Source organism: Bos indicus, chromosome 22 (genome assembly GCF_029378745.1).
Source record: "Bos indicus isolate NIAB-ARS_2022 breed Sahiwal x Tharparkar chromosome 22, NIAB-ARS_B.indTharparkar_mat_pri_1.0, whole genome shotgun sequence".
Lineage (NCBI taxonomy): Eukaryota > Metazoa > Chordata > Mammalia > Artiodactyla > Bovidae > Bos > Bos indicus.
Window position 1 is genome coordinate 49,674,655 of NC_091781.1, and position 23,333 is coordinate 49,697,987.

The 23,333-nt window shown below is 54.8% G+C and overlaps 1 protein-coding gene across 14 annotated transcripts; it reads right to left on the reverse strand.

Moving 5' to 3' along the window:
* Positions 1-23,253, reverse strand: HEMK1 (HemK methyltransferase family member 1). Of its 14 annotated transcripts, none has more exons than XM_070776636.1 (13): positions 22,688-23,238; positions 21,088-21,167; positions 20,582-20,962; positions 20,200-20,291; positions 19,804-19,897; positions 15,489-15,623; positions 15,117-15,259; positions 14,791-14,840; positions 13,791-13,899; positions 12,848-12,943; positions 12,578-12,691; positions 994-1,198; positions 1-568 (listed from the first exon to the last, which is right to left on the reverse strand). In XM_070776636.1, the coding sequence occupies exons 3-13, from the start codon at positions 20,786-20,788 to the stop codon at positions 551-553; spliced, it is 1,263 nt and encodes a 420-aa protein (XP_070632737.1). In that variant the 5' UTR covers positions 20,789-20,962; positions 21,088-21,167; positions 22,688-23,238; the 3' UTR covers positions 1-550. The 14 variants fall into 14 exon arrangements, with proteins under 14 accessions (XP_070632737.1, XP_070632748.1, XP_070632736.1 ...); XM_070776647.1 differs by having other exon boundaries at positions 20,620-20,962; positions 21,088-21,230; XM_070776635.1 differs by having other exon boundaries at positions 21,088-21,230.
* Between the last annotated feature and the right edge of the window lie 80 nt (positions 23,254-23,333).

The following is a 23,333-nucleotide window of genomic DNA, read 5'->3' on the forward strand; positions in this document are numbered from 1 at the left end:
TTAATAAAAAGATCCAAACACAAATAGTTTATTTTGGAGGTGACGTCAAGAAGCACCGATAGGGTATTGGGAGACAGTTCTTCCTGGTTGTCTCCCTTTTCTGTACATTTGTTCACAGAGGCACTGACTGCCCTTGTTCCAAACAATACTTTCAAGGGTGATTATTCCAGTGAATAGCCTTAGAAGATAGAGATAATGTCTCCTTCCAGGGAAAAAGGCAGATTTATTTATTGTCTAGTATAATAAAGATAGTATCTGCCTCTGGGGCAAAGGTTAGGCAGGTTGGCTTACAGTCTGTTATAAAAGATTTGGGTTCCCTGATCTCAGGGTTTTTCTGCTGTCAACATACTGCATGTGCAGGCATCATCTGGCCCTTATAGGGTCAAGCTGCAGGCACTGGGTTCAGGAAAGTGGTTCAAGAAAATGCTGATCCTCTGTCTACTGTTACTGTGGGAAATAAACTAACCTTTGTTTCTCAAGCAGGAGTATCTTCCAAGCTGTATCATCTACCAGCATCCTCGGAATATGGCAGCTTTGGAGCTGGGTAAAATCATAGTCTTCCTGGTTCCTGATGGAGAGGAGAGGGGACGTGAGACAGGGAAGGAAAGGAAGCCAGAGCAGGTGTGTAAATGAGTGTGTTCCCTCTGTGGGCAACTGAAGTCAGTCCCCGGTTGACAGGTGGTGTAGAACACTCCTTGGGGTTGTCCCACCTGAGGGGGTGAGGAAGCTAGGATGTGTACACCAATTCCCACCCTTCATGGGCTTAGGGCTGCTCCTGTGAGTGAGCTCCCTGGCCATTCCACCTCCTAAGCTGGCCTGTGCTGTAGGGAAAGCCTCAAGCTGAGCACTGCAAGTGCTCAGTGGGAACCTGAGCAGTGGGGGACATGCTCCACGAGAGCAGGGCCTTATCTGAATACCGCCCATGCCCAGGGCCTGGCACGGTGCCCAGCAGACAGTAATCGAACACACACCACACGCAGCAAGGATAAGGACCTGTTTACTTGCCTCTGTCTTCCACTTGGCCATCAACTCCTGATGAGGTGTCTCTGTCCATTTTTCCTTCATACTCCAGCACCAAGGGTAGGTCCGACAATCAATCTTAGGCTCCCAGTCATGGTTGGAGAGGAGTGAGGGGACAGCTGGCATGATGGGGTTCAGAGCCTCATGGGCCAAAGATGGCCAACCCCCTGCCCACCTCCTGAGACCAAATGGAGAGAAAGAGCTTTGGAAAGGAGCAGACAGCTCTGGCCAGAGTCGTTCAACGAAAGAGTGACACCCAACAAAAATCTGAGGGTTCTCCACTCTTTGTTTGAGCCCCACCCTCCACCCCATGAAACACAGGCCAAGCCCTCGGTGGAGGGGTAGTCAAGGTGTGGGGGAATAAACAACCCGGAATGGTAAACGTTGAGGGTTGAGGAACCAATCTCACCTCAAGTACAGTGCCCCAGGTCTGGGCTTTGAGCAAAGGGGCAGAGTTGGGGGCAAGTGGTGAGGCCCAGCAGAGTTGCTGTCTCTTCTCCCAGCTCAGTGACTGGCAAAGTCTGGAGGGCTAGACTGGCCTGGGTGTGGCTTCCACTGTCTCAGCCTCAAAGGACCCCTCACACCCAGCCTAGGGCTCTATGGGTTAATTTTATATTTAGGAGGTGGGTGAACAGTGGGTGGGAATGAGGGGGACAGAGGCCAAGAGAGGCTAGAGGTAGGGGAAGGTCACAGGGGGTCAAAGAAGGTAGAGGAGCATCTAAGCAGAATTTGGAAGTTTGGATCTTATTTGAGGAATCCGAGAGAGATAGAGACTGATTGAGAAAGAGAGGGAACTGCAGGCAGCTGGGTCACCCAGGCAAAGACGCAGTGCAGGGAAAGTTCCTGGGAATGGCGAGGTGCAGGAGGACCCTGTGGTTGGGCCCCAGGTGGTTTGCTGAAACAACCCAGAGTTTGATGCAGTGTGGTCATCAGGGGGTGCCAAGCCCCAAATGCCAGGCCAGAAAGGTCAAAGAGGTAGACAGGTGCCCAGGTCTGGCTTGTTCCCCTTCTAATCTCCCCCAACTTGCTGTGTGACCTTGGGCAAGTCAGGGACCCTTTCTGGGCTTCAGCTTTCTTTTCCACAAAATGGAGGCACAGTACTCAAACTCCCAGGGACTCTCGTGACTCAGTGACAGTACTTGGGCCTCCAAGACAGGGTGACATCTCTTCCCTAAGAACCTCAGTCACCCCTTCTCCCAGCTTGGAAGGTAGCCTCAGCCCTCAACAACCTGGGGCCTCTCACAGAGGCCACACACACAAGGTCCTGAGCTGGGTACCAGAGCCTGGAGCTCCGCAATGCAATGCAGGGCCTGCGTGGACATCTATGATCATGGGCATGGACACACGTGCCCCAGTCCTACACCTGTGCATTTGCACGTACCTATGGACACCTGCATAGCGTGTGCAGGTCTTTATGATGGGCATGTGTGATGTGGCCTGGCTCCCATGGCTCCCCACTGACCAGAGCAAGCCTAAGGACCCAGTCACTCATGAGGGGCCTGTGAGGAAGAGCCCACGTCCAAATCCACAAGTTCCTCAAGGACAGGGCCCCACCTGAATCACCCTGTCTGGCTTACAATTGGTGCTCAATGCTTGTAGGTGGACATCTGGCCTGGGGATCGCAGGGAGACACAGGATACTAAAGACCTCAGTCACCCCTTCTCCAAGCTTGGGAGGCAGCTTTAGGGCTCAGCAACTCAGGGCTCTGCACAGACACTTGCAGGAAAAGAGGACTTGTCCAGATGCTGTGTCCTCACGTGACCGTGAATTCCACCCCACCCGTATGGCCCCGAAGGAGGCAGAGGTGCTGGGTGCTTGGCTATGACTCAGCGGAAGGAAGAGAGGAAGGGGGGGTTGGTGGCGCTGAGGCCCTAGGGTTTTGCTTCTCATTTCTCTCTTTCTGAAGCACAACAAGTTCCCAGAACTGAAGGTTCAGAAACCCCAGGCTCTCAGGGGCACTGGGTTCCCCAGTCCTCCCACCTCTGGAGACACAACACAAAGCCCAGGGAAGCCCCTATTCCCTGTCCCCTGCGTAGAGCCTTCTGCCCTGCTCAGAACCAAGACTGAGTCCCTGGAAGGCCCACAGAAACCAGGAGGAGTTGTGGACTCCTAAGACTTTTCAGAAGTATGTGGCCCAGAGTCACTTGCTGAGACAGATGCTGAGTAAGAGGCGGCACTGGAACCTCCAGGACAGGTGGGGGCGGAGCAGTCAGGGTGGGCTTCCTCACCAAGAACCTGAGCAAGGGCATCCTCAGAAGCCTGAATTCCTTCCTTCTCCTTCCCTTCCCTTCCTCCTTTCCTTTCCGTTCTCTCTCCCTCTCTTTCTTTCATTCATATTTTTAAGTACTGGAAAAAACCCAGTTTAAAAAATGACACACACACTCAGATGGGCACAACACCAAATTATGATAACTTAAGACTCCTTCCCCTGTGTCCAGAGTCCTAGGTCTGGGCTGAGCAGGACATAAGGCTTCTTCTGAGGTCCCTGAGAATAAGAGACTGCAAGGGGGCCTTCAGAAACACACTCCCATTTGTACCCACTTGTCTGTGCAAATCACTTGGTGGGGTCACTTGGTCCTTGGCCACCGAAATCAAATACTGCAAGAAACTGAAAGCTGAGGCTGACACAAGACTGCAGCTCCCACCCCATCCCCCCGTTTAAACGTCAGTGCTCATCACTGTTCACCATGATGGACTTAATGCCAAATGTTGAGAACGTGAACTAACAAAATCCATTTGTTTAAGACACTGCTTTTGTCTTTTAAAAAATACATAGTTGGGTTCCATGTAAAAGTTGGTTTGAAACTTCCACAGCTCTAGGGATCTGGGCAGGAGGGCTGGGTGGAATGACAAGAGAGGATTTCTGTGCCAGCAGAAAGTGGGGAGCCCTGAGCAGTTCTTGAGCTGTGCAATGACTCCAAGAAGGGTTTTAGGCACAACCACATCCATGCGTCTCCTCCCAGAACCTCTCAGGTCTGGGGACCTGAAATGCTCCCCTCTGGCCTGGTAGGCTTTACACCAAGTTATGCTGAGAGAGGACTCACTTTCCTCTCCCACCTGTCAGCTGGGAACCAGAGTCTGGGTGACTGTCAGTGTGTCCCCCCCCATCCCTCCCCCCGCCACATCCGGAGTACATCAGTCTCCTTTCAGCAGCAGCACTTTCACTGCCCTCCCCTCCCCCACGGGCTCCTCTGCAGCAGGGTGTGAAAGTTTGGCACCAGGGGCAGCTGGGAGGGGAGGAAGCTCACTCCCCATCTGGTGCTTTCTGTTTGACTCACCACTTTCTTCTTCGCCCTGGAACCCCATGTCGGCCCTGGGGGCACCCCAACTGGGTCCCAGGGCCCTGGGCTGCAGCTGGCCTCTGTGGCCTGCTCACTCCCCTTCCAGCTGGGTCAGAGAACTGGGTTCAAACCCCAGCATGGCCACTTCCTGCTTGTGTCACGTTGCGCACGTTAAACCCGGGTCTCTTCACCTGTCTAGTGGGCTAAGGAAGGTGCACCTCATGTGCAGAGGATTTATGACAAAGTGTCTGTGGCACTTGGCACCGTTACACATGGAGAGGCCAGTTACTGTTGTTGACAGCACTCAGACCTGGGAGGGTGGTCTTCATGACTCCATTTAAAGGGCTGCTTTTAGACTATATCCCCACAGGGTCACATTTGGATCTCCAGATACCCTGTCCATTCTAGTCCCCAGTCCATGGTGGCTCCAGGGCCCCCATGTTCCACTCAGAGCCTTGGGCTCTACTGTGGTACTGGCTACTCCCCAACCTATATCCAGGTCCTCAGCAATGGTTATGAGTTGTTCTATTCCAGAAGGTCAACTACTCTAGCTCCTAGCAGCCTCTAGACCTTGGCTCAGTTGCTCCTCCAACCCCTCTTTCTGGCAGCCAGAGGATATCCTCAGTGCCTACCTGAACCTGTAACTCACCCTGAGACTCTTTACCTTAGGCTGTGGTTCCCAAAGTGCATTCAGAGCTCCTCCAAGGGCATCCACCATCATCACCACCTCGCCACTACACATTCCTGCCCATGTGCCTTCAGGCTCCCAGGCTTTTGCCCAGACTGTCCTCATTCCAGGCCTGCTCTACCCTGTCCTGGGCCCTACCCTCTTCAAGCCTGGTGTGATGACCATGGCATCAGGCCCAGGGTTATTCAGCCTGGAAGGGAATAACAGTTCGACCTGCATGTAAATAGGTTCCTTAGCCTTTCCCAGTTTTAGTTTTCCTCACCTGTAAAATGGGAGGGTTCACGGACTTTTTGCCTTATGGGATGTCTTGAGAATGAATGGGATAATCCCAGAAGCACTTGGTTCAGGGTATACCATTCAGTATCCATATTTTCCAGGCTCCTCTGAGGGGTGTCATCTCCCACGAGACTAGCACATTGCTGGGCTTGGGAGACTGAGGCCTGAACCTATGCTGCACACACCCCAGGAGAAGGGCCCAAGCCCTCTGAAGGCTTCCCTGGTGGTCCAGTGGTTAAGAAGTCACCTTGCAACACAAGAGACACAGGTTTAATCCCTGGTCTGGGAAGATCCCACATGCCACAGGGTAACTGAGCCCATGCACCACAACTACTGAGCCAGCACTCTTGAGTCTGTGCTCCACGACAAGAGAAGCTCAGCAACAAGACTGCGTACGGCAGCTACACCTGCTCACCACAACCAGAGAAAGCCTGTGTGCAGCAATGAAGATCCAGCACAGTCAATAAATAAATAAAAACTTAAAAAAAAAAAAAGCCCTCTGGGAACAGCCCTGGTAACCCCTGCTCCTGCCCTATGGATCTACAGGCCTCGGTGGTGGACCTCTGCACTAAGCTTTACAGGGGGCAGCCCAGAACCTAGCTATGCTGACCTCAGTCTGACCATTCACATGGGCACTGGTGGTGACCTCCCCCTCCCTTCCAGTCCGGCAGTGTGACCTGACCTGTGACTACGTGCTGCTGAGCCTTGGTTTCCTCATCATGGATGTGATTAAAAACCCAGTCTGTGGGGTTGTGAGAATTACCACCACCAAGTGTAAAGCAGTTGCTCAGGACTCAATGCCCAGTAGGAGCCTCAGAAATGATGGCAAGAAGATGGAAGAACAGGGGGAAGACCTGGGGGCTGCCCAGATACTTCGCCCAGCTGCAAAGTCCAAAGGAAAGAAGGCCCAGGCAGCTCTAGCTCAGAGTTCCCTCTGCTCACCCACATAGCCTGGCCTCATACTGACTCCCAGGAATGGCAGACAGAACTACTCCTGGAAATCAAGGCGGGTTGGGGGTCTGCAGGGGATGAAGGGCTGGAAGCTGGGAGGCAGAGAACAGCCTTGGGTTTGAGTCCCAGCCCTGGCCTACTGAGCCTCAATGCTCTCATTTGTACACAGGGATCTTTGTGGGTGCCTCAAGCCCCCATAATCTGTTCCTTGGCCTCAGAAGGCTGGGAGTCTGACCCCGCCATTCCCCTAGAATGCAGGCCCCAGGAGAGGGCTACAGACCCAGCATACCAGGGGCAATATGGTGACATTCCCTACTCTGAGAGTCAGTGTCTCCGACACAGACTTTGGCCCCTGGAAGGAGCCACCACAAGGCCCGCCTTCCATTGGGCAGAGCTGCTCTGAGCCGCTTCCCTATCTCTCCTCAGTCAAGGCCAGGCCCAGGGCCCCAGCAAGGCTGAAGGAGGCTCCCTGGTCTTTCCTACTCTGTGAACTGTTAAATTGGCCTTTCCCCACTGTTTCCCTGGAGGATGACTGAGGGAAGTGTCCTGGAAGGGGAGTGGTCCCAGAATCTGAAGCTCTTCCCTAGCAGTTTTCTCGTTATGAGGCCAAAGATGCTAAAGGTTCTCTGGGTGGTGGTGATGGATAACCAGTCCCCTCAGAGAGGGGTGCAAAGGGGAACACTGCTCTCCTCACAACCACCAGCAGGGCTTCCCATGGGCCCCGGCCTGTGCACACACTCACAGCTGCAGGTGGACTAATGTGTCGAAGGTTCGGGTTAGCCCCTTCACTTCAGGGTATCATGAGGCTGAGAACCCTAAGTGTTAAGTGAAAGTCACTCAGTCATGTCCGACTCTTTGCAACCCCATGGACTGTATATTCTCCAGGCCAGAATACTGGAGTGGGTAGCCTTTCCCTTCTCCAGGGGATCTTCTCAACCCAGGGATTGAACCCAGGCCTCCCGCATTGAGATCCCTAGGAATGACCCAATTCTATCCCAGCCACACAGCCTGGCTCAGGCTGGTAGCAGGAGCTGGACCCTGCTTAGGGGCTGAAAGGAGTCGGACCTCCACGGCTTCCATGGAGGGATCAGCCTGGAGTCAAGGGCTGTTGTGCTCAATTCACAGACACAGTACTTGCTCACCTTGCACTCTGCTCATTCTCACATACTCCTGGGTGCTGGGCTGGCCATGTGACTTTGTGGCAGTCGGGACCGGGCCTGGATCCAGTCTCTGAGGTCCTCTGGAGACTGGAGACGGGCTATGGAGGCCGCTTTGCTCTCTCCCAATCCCAGTCCCATTCCCCAGCACGCCTGATCCCAGGCTGGCCTCTCTCAGCCCCACCCTGGGCAGCTTCCAGTCCTCTCACTCCAGCAGAGGGCCAGCTCGAGGGAGCCCAAGCAGCTCAGGTCTCCTGGGTATAAGGGTTCCCTCCCCCTTCCCCAGCCACCTCACTGCTCAGAGGAAGTGTTCAACGCAATCTATCACACACCTCAAATTCGTTCCACGTCTGCCTATTTCCAAATTCTAATTCCAGAGCCACTTGCACTTTTAGGTATTAAAGCAGCAGTGGTAAAGAATTCGTCTGCAACACGGGAGACATAGGAGACAAGGGCTGGATCCCTGGTCCGGAAAATCTCCTGAAGGAGGAAATGGCAACCCACTTACAGTATTCTTGCCTGGAGAATCCCACGGACAGAGGAGCCTGGAGGGCTACAATCCATGGGGTCGCAAAGAATCAGACATGACTGAGCGACTGAGCACTCACTCACTCATTGACTCACCAAAATCTGTTAACAATTTCCTGTTACCGCCACAACAAATGACCATGAGTTTAGTGGTTTTAAACAACACAAATGTATCATATCTTAGGTTCTGGAAGTCAGATATCCAAAATCAGTGTCACTAGCCCCAAATCAAGGCGTTGGCAAGACGGCAGGCATTCTTTCTTGAGATCCTAGGGGAGAATCCATCCACTCGCTTTCTGCAGCATCTCGAGCTGTCTGCACCCCACGGCTCATGGGCCACTCCCCAGCAACGGCATCACTTTGACCTCTGCTGCCATCATCACATCTCCTTTTCTCTGACACTTGTGATTATACTGAGTCCATCTGAATAGTCCAAAATCATCTTTCCACTTCAAGACCCTTAACTTAATCAAATCTGCAAAGTTCCTTTTGCCATGTAGGGCAATGTATCCCCAGGTTTAGGGGACGAAGCCGCGGGCATCTTTGGGGCCATTATCCTGCCTACCACAGGAAGGGGAGGACTGCTTTGCCAGCCCCAATCCCCACCCATGATGGCCTGTCCTAGGACAGAGGAATCCTGGAGGGTGGAGACCAGGCTGCTGTTCTGGCCAACACTGGCTGGGGGCTGCTGGGGCCCAGAGCTCCAGGAAACCTGGTGCCTGCCCCCGCTGCCGACAAGGACAGCCTGTACTCAGCGTGGCTGCTGTGCAGAGATCAGGTGTACTTGAGCCCTCAAACTGGCTATGGCTCAACTCAAACAGCTGCCAGGCCTGGGTGGGAGGCCAGGCCCTCCCTACTGTGACCAGAATACCCGAGAGCTACTGTCGGCTGTGATGTGAGCCACATGGGAAATTCCAGCTACATTTAGGCAAATGCACACACTGTTGGATTACTGGACATCTGTTGGGCTTAGAATACACCAGACCCACATGGGACCCCAGAGAGAAGAGACAGGAAGGCTCCCAAATGCATGGGCAGAATGTCATTGTTACTGGAAGAAGTGGCCTAGGGGCTGGTGGCGAGAACACAGAGGTCAGGGTGGGTGTTCCGGAGGAGACGGCATTTGTGCTGGAGCTTGAAGAAGAGGATTATCTGGACTGGCAGGGGTGGGCAAGGGCATTTCTGATGAACGTGCAGCCGGGGCAAAAGGAAGGAGGGGTGTTTGGGGAACGGCGAGTTACACAGGGAAGCTGGAGTCTAGGGCAGTGGAAAAAAGAATCCAGAGGTGGACAGGGAGGGACATGCTGCCGGCACAGGCTACAGTTCCCAAACTCAGTCAGCAGTGGAACTCTGTTTCAACGGAAGCCTACTCAGAGCACCGATGAGGGTTTGGTAGGGCTCCCCAAGACCTTCCCATAGCCATCCTCCCCCAGCCCTTCAGATCTGGACTCGGCCAGACACAGACACCACTCAGGTCATGGGGAGCCAGCCAAGGGTTTTGGGCAGGGATTGGGAGCAGTTAACGGCCCAGGGTTCAGGTAGGGGTTGGGAGAGCAGAAAGGATACATATCAGTAAAGATGGGCCCCACGAAGAGAGTCATGGGCAGCTGGGAAAAGCAGCCAACCTGAGGCAAAGTCTTGGTTTCCTCCACTGTCAGAGGAGATGGAACTGTTTTCCCAGAATACAACCATCAGGGACTCCTACACCCTCTGCCCATGCTTGTGGCTCCAGCTGAAGGAGACTGGGTGGACAGCAAGCAGATCCCTTAAGACCTCAGGGGCTTGCAGAGCCTGGACTCCCCCATTAGCACCACATCCTCCCGCTACCGTCTCCAGGGCTCCGTGACACAGGCTGAAGGAGGCGGCTCCTCTCTGACTCTGGCCCCAGGAAAGAGGGAGGAGACGGGGCAGGAGAGAGTGGCCTTCCCTGGGCTGGAGCCACTGGCTTCTCTGGCGTGGACCCTAGGGCACTCAGGCCCTGGTGAGGAGGGCGAGGAGAGACTGAGGGGAGATCTGGCTGCCAGGCCACCAGCCTCTTGGTGGCTCCATCTCCAGAGGGCAGAGAGAAGTCAAGAGCCCAAGACTGAAATCCCTGCCCTCCCTCCTTTCCAGACTGCCATGTCTTTTGCCTATTTCATGTTGGTGCCAAGCACAAGACACACACACGCAGGTACATGGCCCTCTTTATGTCTACCCTCCCAGGAAGGCAACGAAAGCACTCACAGTGCCCCGTGAAAGGTACAACCCATGGTCTCTTCAAAATCATATCAAGATAAAGCACTTGGTTCCATTTCTTAGACTTGGAAGCTAAGGCTGAGAGAGGGGAAGTCACTTATCCCCTCACACCCTAGTGACAGGCAGTTGCCAGGTTCTGCACCCAGGCTGGTGTGGCTTCAACACTGGACCTCAACGCCCAAGTTTCAATCAAGCCAGTGGCTGAAGGCTTGAGGACCAAGGTTCACTTGACACAAACTTCTTTCCCAGGGTTCTCAGGCCTCATGGGAGGAAACTCTCCCCAAGGGTGCCTCCTGCTTCAGTGACCCCAATTGCTCCTACACTCTCACTCTGCATCATTCTGTCCTCTTGGGAAGCCATGTCCACATGCTTGCCAAGGCCTTTCCTCGGTAACGGGCCTGATGCCAGAAGGGTAGGACCATCAGGGAAGCCGGGGTTGTGGGATAAGGAGGCAACAGACTGCTAGGTCAGGGCAGCTACCCTGAGATGTTGTGAAGACAGCTAGAGCCAAAGGACAGGGGTAGGAGGAGAGGAAGGGCAATACTGGTGAGGTAGGCAGAGGTCTGGGAGCACATGGGGGCTCTGAAAGCCTACCTCACCCTTCCAGGCTCCTTCTGGAGCAGTCTTAAGGGGGAGTCTCTGGCTCCTCCTCAAAGGAAGCCATGGGCACCTCGAGGTCCACCCAGCTTAGGCTGGGTAAGGAGCAGGACAGAGTGCTGCTGGGAACTGCAGTGTGGCCTCTGTGAAGGCAAATACCATGACCAGCGAGGGAGTCGCTCAGGCCAGGTGTGACTCCAGCAAACAGACTCCCCGCAAGGCAGGGACCTAACTTCCCATTGCCACTTGGCCTCCTCGCATCACAGGAACTCAGGCGGGCCATGTCTTCCCTTGGGAGTGGGCCCTCCAATACCAGATGCATAATTCACCCGGCTGAGAGCAAAATACGGCTGCCACCCTGCGGTGGCCTTGGAACCAGAAGAGCCAGTTTCTCACAGGGAAGGTCCCATTGCAAGACACAGCCCTGGAACCCAGCCTCCTGGCTCCATCAGAGGATGCTGTCTACCAGATCACACTGCCTCTGGCCACCACATCACCAGGTCAGGCCCTTGAAATGACTGGGCTGGGCGGATGGGAGGGGGAGTTCAACAGAATGAGCGAGCCTAGCCTGCCATGTTCCCCGAGACCTCCCCTGATGCAGGCTAACACCAGCACCTGCCAGCCTAGAGGTTTCCTGTCACTGCTGACAGAAGGGCTGGGACTTTAGGCCTCTTGGAAACCACACGTCTGCAGACCAGAGCTAGGGTGCAGGTCTCACTCTGGCTCAGCTTCTCACTCTTCCCAGCTACAACCAGGGATGGAGAGGTTTTCAGAAACCCCAAAGCTGAGTTGGAAGGGATGTTTTACCTAGAAACTATGGGAATAAAAAGCAAACATGAGCCCTGTGCACCCCTCACTGGCTCAAGCCTTCAATTAAGTAAATGTGGAAATGTGACCCTAGAACTGCACAGCAAGGCCCCTTGGCCATGCCCCCTCCAGGAAGCAGGCGCCATCCCCAAGCTCAAGCTCAGATGAAGTTCCTGTGCTCTGAGCCCAGGCCCAGTCGGGGGGGTGTGGGGGGACTGTTAAGTGTACCCGAGCCACTGAACAGCTAAGCCAGCCCTCAGAAGGGAGCCACTCAGTGCCAAGCACCCCAGCTTCAAGGCCAGAAGGAGCAACCACGTGCCTGTCTCTACACTGCCGCCCACAAACCCACCAGCTGGGGCCTGCCAGCCAGACCTGCTCAGGCAGAAGGATGCTCTCACCCCCAGCAGAGCCTAGGGGCAAAGCATCAGGGGACCCACACATCCCAATAACAAAACATTAGGCCATCACTTGCTGGTCTCTTGCCACTTTATTGGCCGTATCTTCCAACATCCCCAGAGCAATTCCCCTAAAGACACAGCAACCTGCCTTGGCCACACTGACACGATGGGGCCAGACTGGGAACCTGGGTCTGCTCAGCTCCTGAGTTGCACTGTGGGTCTTTGTGCACCCTTGCCCTTTGCTGCCCCAGGAAGGACACTCCCACCCTTGCTCCTATTCCCCAGTCTCCTAGAAATCATGGAGCATGGAGAATCACAGAGCCATGGGAAATGCCACAAGCATCTGGGGTTCTGGACAGCACCATCTATCTCCCTCCAAGTAGCATTCCTGGTAGAAATGTCAGCCAGGCACTCTGGCAGGTTGGCGCCCTGGCCAGGCATCCACAGGGGAAACACGCTGTGGCCCAGACCTCCTGATATGTAGGAACCGCGGCCTAGAGATACAGGGACAAGTGGCCAGTTACTACCTGGGCCCTGGGGAATGAGCAGGGAGTGGGAAGCGCATACCTGCTCCACGGCCAGGGCTGTGAAGGACCAGCATGGCTGGTCCGTGGGGCTGGGGACAGGGCTGAGTCTCACCTCCCACGGAAGTCCCTGCGCACAGCCACAAGATTGAGGGGCAGGTCAGGCTGGCTCTGAAGCCAGCTGCCAACGAGCTCTGGGTGTCGTGGGTCCACTTCCAAGAAGATGCTTCTACGCGAGAGAGAAATGGGTCAGCTCAGTTGGGCAAGGCTGGAGCTGCACTTCTGGGTTGCCCGAGCTGGGAGGGATGACGGCCAAAGCAGGCCCAGTACACATTGCGGGGGAGAAGGCTGCAGAGGTCAGACCCAGAAGACACCCCCTCCATACCCAGAGTCCTTCAGGAGCTGAGGAGCCAGGGCCAGGATGTGGGTAATGATGTCCATGCCCTCCTCACCACCATCCAGGGCTACTGGGTCTTCATATCTGAAGAGGAAAACAGTGGAAGGTGAGGGCCTGGGATGAGGTATATAGAAAGTATGGGGAAGCTGAACAGGCTTCCATAGAGAGCTCTGTGGAACTTATATTCTGGGGTCAAAGTCTGAGATCCCAGAGAGAGCTCCCCAAATGGTGGCAGCTCCAATGCCCCCCTCCACCAGCACCCCCCAAATGGAGCAGTGCTGGGCATGCTCAGCAAATCCCACTGACTGACTGTATTCAGGGCATGAGGGTCTTCCCACAATGATGTTCCTATTCTTGGCCGGGGGAAGCCAAGAGCTGGCACTAATCACTCCTAAAAATCAGGGAGTGGGAAGCCAGCCAGCACCCTAACACACGTTACCATGGCCTCCTCCAGAGGCTCCTGGGCGACCCCTGGTTCTCAGCTCATTTGAGAGCAGGATGGCTCAGTGAAAAGCCTGGAGTAGGCTCATAGTCCCAGTTTTCCAGCTAAGCCCCCAAACAATCTTGGACAAGTCACCTTCCGTCTCTAGGCCTCGGTCTTCTGGAAAATGGTGCACCTGTCCGAGCACTTTCCAAGTATCGTATACTGTTGTCTGTGATCTTAGTCATCACCGAGTCCACCCCCTGGCCCAACAAAGCTCCACCAGTCCCCTTTCAGAGGCAGGAAACCAAGGCTCAGAGAGGTTCAGTGGTCTTAAGTGGGAAGGCAGGTGCTGAAGCCAAGTAGGTCTGTGGGTTCCAGAGTGAGGCTCTCTTTCAACACTCCTGCTCCTTTCAGTCCCCCAGCCTCTGCATTCCCTCCCAGAGTGGTCCTCCAGGGCAGACCCACTCCACTAGTCCTCAGGCCTGGCCTCCCTGGTCTACCCCACACCTGAGGATCTCAGGAGCCAGGTTCTCCATGTCCCGGTGGAAGACGTAGGGAGGGTTGCTGACGACCAGGTCCACAGGGCCCCAGGGTAGAAGGTGTGCCCAGCTCTCCACTGTGGTCAAAGGGAACACACGGCAGAGAATGGAAGGTGAAAGGTGGAAGATCCACGCACTGTGACCCTTGGGTAATCCCTCTCCCCAAGTCACATATCTTGGGTTTACCCCAAGTCACGTATCTCGGCACTATCTCTGGACCTGATAAACTAGACTTGCAGATTAGGATCCTAGGACCCCGGCCGGCAGCCTGGGTGGGAGTATATATGCTCTGACATGGCCTGGAGTGTCCCTGACTTCTCTCTTTCCTGTTAAAAATCTCCCCAATAAGCAACACTGTTTAAGTGCCATTTTCAGGCAGCCATCTCTGACTACCTGGCCAAGCAAGAGCCTCTGTTCTCTGCAGCCCCACTCGTCTTGCCACACTCTGCCTCAAAACCAACACAGAGTATATGGAGGGCAAGCCTGGCCTGTGCCAGTTGATTTCTAGTGGCTCTGTTTACTGGCCCCATCCTGTACCAGGTGTCACACTCCATGGAGACAGTACATGAAGCTCAAGGATCCTGTGGGGATGTGACGGAATCTGAAATGGAGCCAGAACTCCCAGGACACGCTGTATGGGCCAGGCAGACACTCAAGTATTTTGGTCCCCAGGATTTCTCTAGAGCTTCTGCTTATCTCTTGACAATAGCAAGCCCTAATTAAACTCATTCACCATGGAGGATACGAAAGGTAAAAAATATCTTCTGGCTGGTTCCTTCATGGGTCAGGTCAGCCCAGGAGGCAAAGGGGACTCGCCTGTCCTCAGCAAGGGTTGGTCTGAGATTGTGTGTGTGGGTGAGTGAATGAAGGTCGGAGAAACCCTCCCTCCATCTCTGTAGAGTGCCTCATTCAGCCAGCAGCACCTGGACCCAGGATCTCCACCCAGGGAAGAGGACTGGGAAAGGTACCTAAGGTCACATCGAAGGGAACGATCTGAATCCTGTCCTGCAACCGAAGCCTGGAGAGACAGGAAGGGAGAGGTGAGCACGGTGGGTGGGAACAGACTCCTACCCCTGGCTACAAAGTCTTGGGAGATTAAACCCTTCTTGGACCAGCAAGAAACCTGGTTGTCCACTGTCTATTTGTAACCCTGTGGGACCTACACCAGGCCACCTCCACTACCTCCTCCTTCTTGGGCATGAAGGTCAGTGGGTTTGATACCTAGACAGGGGTTGAAATCAGGCCCTAAAATCTGACTCCCCCACCTTGACCCTCTGCCCTCAAGCCCACCTACCTCTGAGCATTCTCATGGGTCAGGCAGATGGCGGCTTCTCCCTTATCCACAGCAGTGACTCGGCTCTGCCCCAAGAACAAGGGTACATGGGAGGCAGGATGTTCAGAGACCAGGCTTGGGGACCAGGGCCCTCCTCCAACTCTCTACTAGAATAGGAAGGGGATGCTCAATAGCTTTTCCCTCTCTGTGGCCAAAGTCTGGCCAGATGGAAGGGCATGGGACTTAGAGGCTGTGACCATGTGGGCTGGGGCAGGTGTCTTCTTCCTACTTCCCGTTATTTTCCCCTAAGTGCTCTGACAGAGAGAGGCGGGGGGAGGATCAGCAGCAAGGGCAGCGAGTGCCAGTCAGTCTACCCATGCACAGAGGGCTCACCTGGGGAAGCCTGCTCAGCAGGCTGAGGGAGATGGCTCCTGATCCACAGCCCACCTCCAAGATGAGGGGGCCGCCTTCAGCTCCCACCACACGGGGTCCTTGGGTCACTTCCTCCAGCACCCATTCAACCAGCTCCTGCAAGGCAGACAGATCTCAGAGCTGGTGCTGATCTGCCCCTGTGTGAATGGAGAAGGGGGATGACCAAAGCCAGACTGAACTTCATGTCAGCTGGGGCTATGGGCAGGTCACTGTTTGTCTATGTCTCTGTTTCCCTGTCTGTAAATGTGAGCATAGCTAAGGATAACACACCTCACTGAGGACAAATGGAGATTCAACAGAAGCATATTCATGAAGCACTGATCCCATGCATGGTACATGGTAGGTGTTCAGTCAGCCCCAGCTAATCCCTTTAGAGATAGCCTCTTGTTTTGTGCTTATACCAAAGTTAAGAATCATACTTGATGGTCCCTGGCCACCCACTCTGTGCCTGGCCCTGCTTCTAGAACGTTCCCTGTATTAATCTGTTAATTAAACCCTACTGAGGAAAGTGAGGCCCAGGGATCAAGGTCTCACCAGGAGGCTGGCCTACAGCTCATGGTGGCCAAGGGGCCAATGTGTCCCCAGCTTCCTCACAGCTTCCCCAGAAAGGCCCCAAGGTCAAAGGGACAGGGAATTCCCTCCAGGAGGGGCTGTGGGCGGGGGGGGGGTGGGGGGGGGGTGGTGTGATACAGCCTTACCTGAGCCCCGTATCTGAAGGGGGCTGTGGCATACACAGGGCATAGGATAAGTGGGCATGGCAGAGTAGGAGGTACCTAACTACACTGTACCTGCCTTGGTGGCGGGGCAACATCTTCAGACACTGTCACTTTAGAAACTACAGTTTCAAGTCTCACTCACCTATCTGCCACCTGCAGATTGTGCATGGGAGCCAATATAGCATGAAGGTGAGGGTGACGGGCCACTGCTGCCCATTGGCCCAAATGTTTCCAAACAGCAGTAGAGTGGGCGCTCAGGGAGCCAGGTGTGGAGCAGGGGAAGGGCAGTACGGTCCCTTCTCAAAGGGACCTGCCCTCTGGAAGAAGGCTGGAGAGGGCCCCCTGGGGGCTGAGGACTCCTGGGGTTCCAGGCAGGGTTGGCTCAGGGAATGAGGAAAGGGGTCAGGAACTGGGTATTTCCCTCATATGAAAGACAGCCACTTCCTCTAGGCTCTCTCCCATGACTTTCTTCACCATGGGCCTAGGTCTAGGGTGGGGTGTGCTTCTCCCGCCAGACTGAACGCTCCATGATGCAAAGCCCAGGGGTTATCCCACCAGTGTGTCCCACACAGGCAGAGCTTGGCCCACAAAGAGACCTCTTGGCTACTCCCCAAGGGCTGGGCAAGCTCTCAGTGGCTGCAGGAAGTTACCCTCCAAGTCTCAGACTCCCCTGTCCGTCCAAGTCTCAATGTCAACAGTTATGCCCAACAGAGCAGCAGGCTCCAGATCACTCAGACCCATTTTCCATTTAAGTTCTTCAGTGGTGAGTCCCCAGAAGTATTTCATCCTCCCAGGCACCCCAACCCAGGAGCAAAGCTCACCTGTCACCAGGGTAGCAAGTACAAGGCAGGTAGAACTTGGCCAGTGGGCCCAACTTTTCCGATTCCAAGCCCCTTCTGCACCAAACTGCTACCAAAAGGTGAGACAACCCATCTCCAGCCAGAAAGGGCTTCCCCTCACTTGTTCCCACCATCCCCGTACCAGGCACCACTGGGGAACTGGAGTGCTGGCAGCAAGCTGGGTCCACAGCACTGGGGCCAGCACAAAGCCAGCAGTCTAGGGCTGTGGCCGGGAGCCTGCGGTCTCAGTGGTGAGACCAAGTACTAAGCAGCCAGTCGGACAGATGAAACTTGTCAGGAGTGTGAACTTCTCTTGGTTTCCGTAGACTTACCCTGGCTGGAGAATGACCCCTTAGTCAACCACACTGGCCAGCCACCTCACAGAGACACCCCGACCTCAGAAACACACACCACATGTGTGAATGGCTACCCTGGGCAAGGCATGAATCTGAGAGACTGGGCCACCAGTGCCCTCCGCCTCTCTCACACTCCAAACCATGGAGGGATCATTTTGGCTGTAGGACCACCTGAGGCACAGTGGGTAGGGGTGGAGATCACTCTTAACAGGTCCAGAAACTTTCTTCCTCATCTAGAAAAGTGCCTCTTCATCTGAGAGTTGGTGGCTCCTTGGAAGAACTGAAAATCGAGCTGGTCGCAGGCGCAGGGCACCTTTTCCAGGTGAACAAGGGAAGAATCCAAGAACACAGAAGGATGGGAGCAGAGGGGAACGTGGGAAGGAGGCAAAGAGCATGCGGCTGTTGGCTCTGCCTGGAGCCACTGCCTCCACAGGACTCCAAAGCCCTGAAGAGGTTGGCCCAAGGTCTCAGCAGGACCTGGGTGCCAGGAACACCCACACTGGCATTACGTTCTTGATGGGGCGCCCCAGGAAGGGGGCATTGCCTCCTGTAAGCTAATCACAGACAGGGCATTGAGCCTCCCACATCCCACCAAGCTGGGCAAGAACAGTTCACGCTTCCAGCCTTGGGTTTCCTACTGTACATACCACCAGGCTGGGGACTGCAGCACCTTCCCACCCCCAGGGAAAACCCAACTGGTCAGGCCACATGCCGCCTACGACTCTGCATTTCAGAATTCTGCAGCCATCATCAGAAACCACCCTTCAATGGATGGAGAGAACACAAGCAGCACGGCCCCTCCCGCGCACTCATTCTCCCCACTCCCCGCCACAGGCCACGTCCTCTCAAGTTCTTGGTAAGGCACCCCCGATGCGGCTTTACACTGGGGCAACCTGGCAAGTTCTGAGAAATGTGTGCACAGTGAGGCAAGGACCTGGCCTCCCCACCGCAGCCTCCCTCCTCTCCCCCGCCTCCCCCACCCTTGACAGCAGAGCTGCTCTCCTGGCCCAGATCCACCCAGGAAAGGCAGGGGGCGGTGGGAGGGGTGGGGGGGTGCATACGGGAACCAGAAGTCCACACCCAACACTCAGAACCCTGAAACATGCAGTTGGTGCCAGGTCAGCTCTAAAGGGACTCAAAGGTCATCATGGTAGCTTCCTTCCAATGCCCTGACCTTGGGCAGCTGGGGATGGTAAGTGACCTCCTGGCCAGATGTTGCACGCTTGGAGGAGTGACAGATTGGCCCCCTCAAAGCCTGCAGGTAGCAGGCCCATCCTGCTCTGGCTCTGCACCCATCCCAGCTCATCCAGTCCCAGATGGGGCAGCCCCTGTGAGGGAAGGGGCCCTGACCCAGGAGACAGGATGTCCAAGTGCTGCCTCATGCCCCCTGTCCAGGCAGCCCTGTGACCTCAGCAAGGTCTCAGACTCCCTATTGTCCCTACCCTGACACTGGGCGGTAAGGTGAGGACCTGGCCTCCCAGCCACATGATGTAGAGGGCGGTGGGGTCAGAGGGTTTCTCGGCTCGGGGGGAAGCTAGGAAAGTGAGAAGGGGCTCTGGGTCCCTGGCTGGAGCAGGTGGATGAGGTCTGATCTTCCCCAGAAATGGGTGTGCCTTTTCTCAGAACCTGGTGCCCTCTGACTTGCCTATCAGCCCCCACTGTCCTACCCTGCCACTTGTTCTGCTCTCTCTGGCTCCCAGCTCTGCCACCTACAAGGTCAGGGGAAGCCCAAGACCCTAGAAAGCATTTCTCCCAGGATTAAGGTGCCTCACCTACAGAAAGCATGTTGGGACCACACATTCCTCAGTCCTAGTAAACTGAGAAACACAAGCAGTGATCTGACTAGAAAGTGGATGGAAAAGGTAAAAGGATTCGAACAATTCCCTGGTCTGGAACCCCAACCCTCTCATTATCTGGGTCCAGAGGGGGTGAGCGGTAAGCTCCCCGAGGTCACAAAGCTGCCCCAGGCTTCTAGGTGTTCAGCGGGAGCCCTCTCCACTTCGCCCTGCCTCCTGAGGAAGAGGAGGCCCTTGTTTCCCACGGGTTCGGTTGGCTATGGGCCCATGGGACAGCTCCTAGGGAAATGACGGGAATAGGCTGACTACTTGGAGGGCAGCACTAGTTGGGCCATCATGAGCCACTGACAGCCAAAGGCTGGGACAGTGGCCTGGGAAATGATGACAATCAAGGAGGCCAGCAAGAGACCTCTTTCCTTTTGACCCCACCGATCCAGCCAGCCAGGAAGGGTGCTGTCTCTAAAAGATAGCAATAATGGGGCCCCAGCGCCCCCTGGTGGAAGTCTGGGACAAGACAGGCACCCTGAACTCCTTCATCCCATCCTGTCTAGTCCAGCGGGCACACCTACCTCCGTTTCTGGCCTAGGGATGAAAACTGGGGGTGCCATCTTCAGATTGAGACCCTGAAAGTCCCATTCACCAAGGATGTACTGCACAGGCATCCTGCAGAGGGGGAAGAAGGTGATCATCAGTGCCAGCAAATGGACTAACAGGGCCATGTCTCAGTGGGGACACCACTGTGGCCAAATGTGTCGGGTACGGTCACACCTCCTGTACCCTGGAACTCCTAACCAAGCCCATCTTCTTTCTATTTACTACCATGACCCCTCTCTCATCACTCTCATCCCAATACTTTCTGAGTCCTTGGACACTTTCTTCCTCCTTGACCGTGAACTTGGTGGGGCTGGAGGAAGCTGGACCCTGCTCCCCACTCAGAGCCCTCAGGTTTGGTCCATGGCACTCACCTTTGCAATCGGTAGCTACTCAGCTCCTGGATACACTGTAGCTGCCAAGGGGTTAGGGGTTGGGTCCGCAGTGCTGGCCTCAGGCTCTGAAACTGACCCATAGAGAACATGAGTAGCTGGCTCCCCTGACCCAGGTTTCTTTCACTGATGATGCTTGTGGGTCCAACACTGGCCACCCTGGTCATCCCTGAAGCCCTAGTGCCCGGCACACACTGTAATCGTTTCTTGGATGGATGACTTAAGTATTTGCCTAAGACATTCCTTCAGAAAAATCCCATCATTCTCAGCTCAGCACTCTCAGTGGAGTGGAAAAGGCTGGATGTCCCTTCCCCAGGGCCTCCCTCCCCCCACTTCCTGCCCTCCTGACAACACTGCACTTAACTGTTTTGGCTCCAAGGACATGAGCCACGATGTACTCACTGGATTCCCGGGCCTCAGGGATGCCCTTCTCCTCAAAGACCACTGTCCAGTGGCTGACCACTTCGGTGGCACTCAACCCAGCCGGAGGCTGATGGGGTTGCCATGAGCTGAAGGCGCACCCCCAAATGCCTTTCCTCCACCCTAGGCCAGAGAGGAGGGCCCTCAGCATTCTGCCCTGATGCTCCACGTCTCAGGGAAGGGATCCCTTGAGTATTTCCCCGAGGTGCCCAAGTCTTTCTTGTGATGTCAGCTGCTGAGGATGGTGACTGGCCTCAGCTGGAAGGAGATGGAGCGGTCACAGGCTTTGGGTCCTCAGCATGGCTGGTCCTCAGACGCGGCTGCCCTGGAATAGGGAAGAAGAATCAGGACAGCAGCTGAGCCTCACGGGACTCCCTCTTCTCTGACCTGTTGCCTGTGAGAGGGCATACTTTGCTGTTCCCTCTGACTCCATTTTATACCCTCACCCACCTATTTGAGTTTTCTTGCCTTGGTCAGTGACATTTTCTTCAGGTCTTTGGCTCAAGTGATCTGAATCCATGGTTCAGTCCCTGATAAAAAATGGGCTGGCAGGCTTGGGGCTGGAGAGATCTATTTGACCCAGAGAATGTGACCTTGGAAAAGTCATTATTTCTGAGCTTTAGTTTCCTCCTCCATACAAGAGAGGAAAGAAAGAACACAAACTCCCTGGTAAGCAGTGCCTCAATCAATGAATATCGAGGGCCTGGGAGGCATCTCAGCACACAGAGGGAGTCAATGTTACATGCTCTTAACTAGTATTACTAGGGGAGAAGACTGCTTTTGCTTGGGAGTTTTGCTTTCGACATTTAGCATGTACTGTCATTGATTTGTGGGCTTCCCAGGACTGAGCGACTTCACTTTCACTTTTCACTTTCATGCACTGGAGAAGGAAATGGCAACCCACTCCAGTGTTCTTGCCTGGAGAATCCCAGGGATGGGGGAGCTTGGTGGGCTGCCGTCTATGGGGTCGCACAGAGTGGGACACGACTGAAGCGACTCAGCAGCAGCAGCAGCAGCAGCAGGTGGAGCTAGTGGTAAAGAACCTGCCTGCCAATGTTGGAGATGTAAGAGGCACAGGTTGGATCCCTGGGTTGGGAAGACCCCCTGGAGGAGCACATGGCAACCCACTCCAGTATTCTTGCCTGGAGAATCCCATGAACAGAGGATCCTGGCAGATAACAGTCCACAGGGTCACAAAGAGTTGGACACAAAGCGACTTAGCACACATACACATCATTGATTTGTATGCTGAAAATGATCCCTCCACCCAATTTAACCCATGGTCCTAAACACCAGCATAAAATGCCAACTAAAAATCTGACAATTTGTTGGACTTCCCTGGTGGTCCAGTGGTTGGGAATCCGCCAGCCAGTGCAGGGGACACAGGTTCAATCCCTGGTCAGGGAAGATCTCTCATGCCATGGGCCAGCTAAGCCAATGAACCCCAACTACTGAAAACCGCACGCCCTGGAGCCTGTGCTCTGCAACAAAAGAAGCCACCACGATGAGAAGCTCCCCGCCACCACTGAATCAAGAGAAAGCCTGAGTACAGCAAGGAAGACCCAAGACCCAGCGCAAACAAAAATAAAGACACAAATAACTTTTAGATGACAATTTTTGTTAACTTTATGTTAAAATTATCACAAACACATTTAGCTAAAGATTTCAAATCAGTGGCTTCCTTTCCTCTTACAAAGACCTGGTTTCAAACTAGCCTTTATTAAACAACTGTTAGGTGCCGCTCTTCAGACAAGCAGGGAGGAAAAGAAGACTGCGGGACGGGAAGCAACCTGCCCAAAGCTACCCAGCTAGTAACCGTTCCAGGCAAGACACAAATCCTTCGGACTCCTGAGGCAGCTCTGACTACCAGAGTGCTGCCCAAGGAGTAGGGGAAGCCTAAAGCCAGGCGCAGCTTCTTCCCTCTCAGTTCTCACGGAAAGACTGCCTCTAACCAAGCCTGTTTCTCCATCTCTACAACAGGGACACAGCCTTTCTGAGGAAGGCTACCAGAACTCTGAAGAACTCGAGGTCTCGAGGGTGTTGCTCATACCTTTCTAACAGGCTACTCCACTCTCCCGCCATCCTGAAGAAACTGCCGCGGGTTCGGCTCCCGGATGTGCATAACCCGGATGTGAGCGCCCCCCAAGAGGCTCTGCTTCCGGGGTTGGTTCACGTGAGAAAGGGCTCGGGTGGATTCCGTCGACCAGCTCCAGGGTTCCTAGAGCCGCTGGGCTGCACCTCGGACGCCCCTGCGGGCCAGTGGCGGCGGGGTGGGTGTGAACGCCTTACACACTATTTCCGCAGGCCCACGGTGGGAAAGGGTGGCGTTGTGTTAGGGTTGCTCCCCAGTCTTCCTGAAGGTGACAGCAGGAATACGGCTCTAGCCTGCGGTGACTGGTACCGAGTCCGGAGATGTGCAGGCCGCCCGAACGGAGGCGTGTCATAAGTTGACCAGGAGTTCAAGGGATCTGGCGCTCTGTGCAGGGGCGTGGCCTAACATAGACCATGTGTGTGTAGAGCGGCACGTGGGCGTAGCCCAGTGTTGGGGGCGGGCACTAATTTGAGGAGTGGCACCCAGTGTTCAGGACCTGTACAGGACCAGTGTCCAGGACCAGGTGGCGACTGGACCCCAGGGCCGCTCTTGACCCTCTAACCCCTGTTTTAGGGTTTGGAGCAGGCAGCTCTAAATTGGAAGT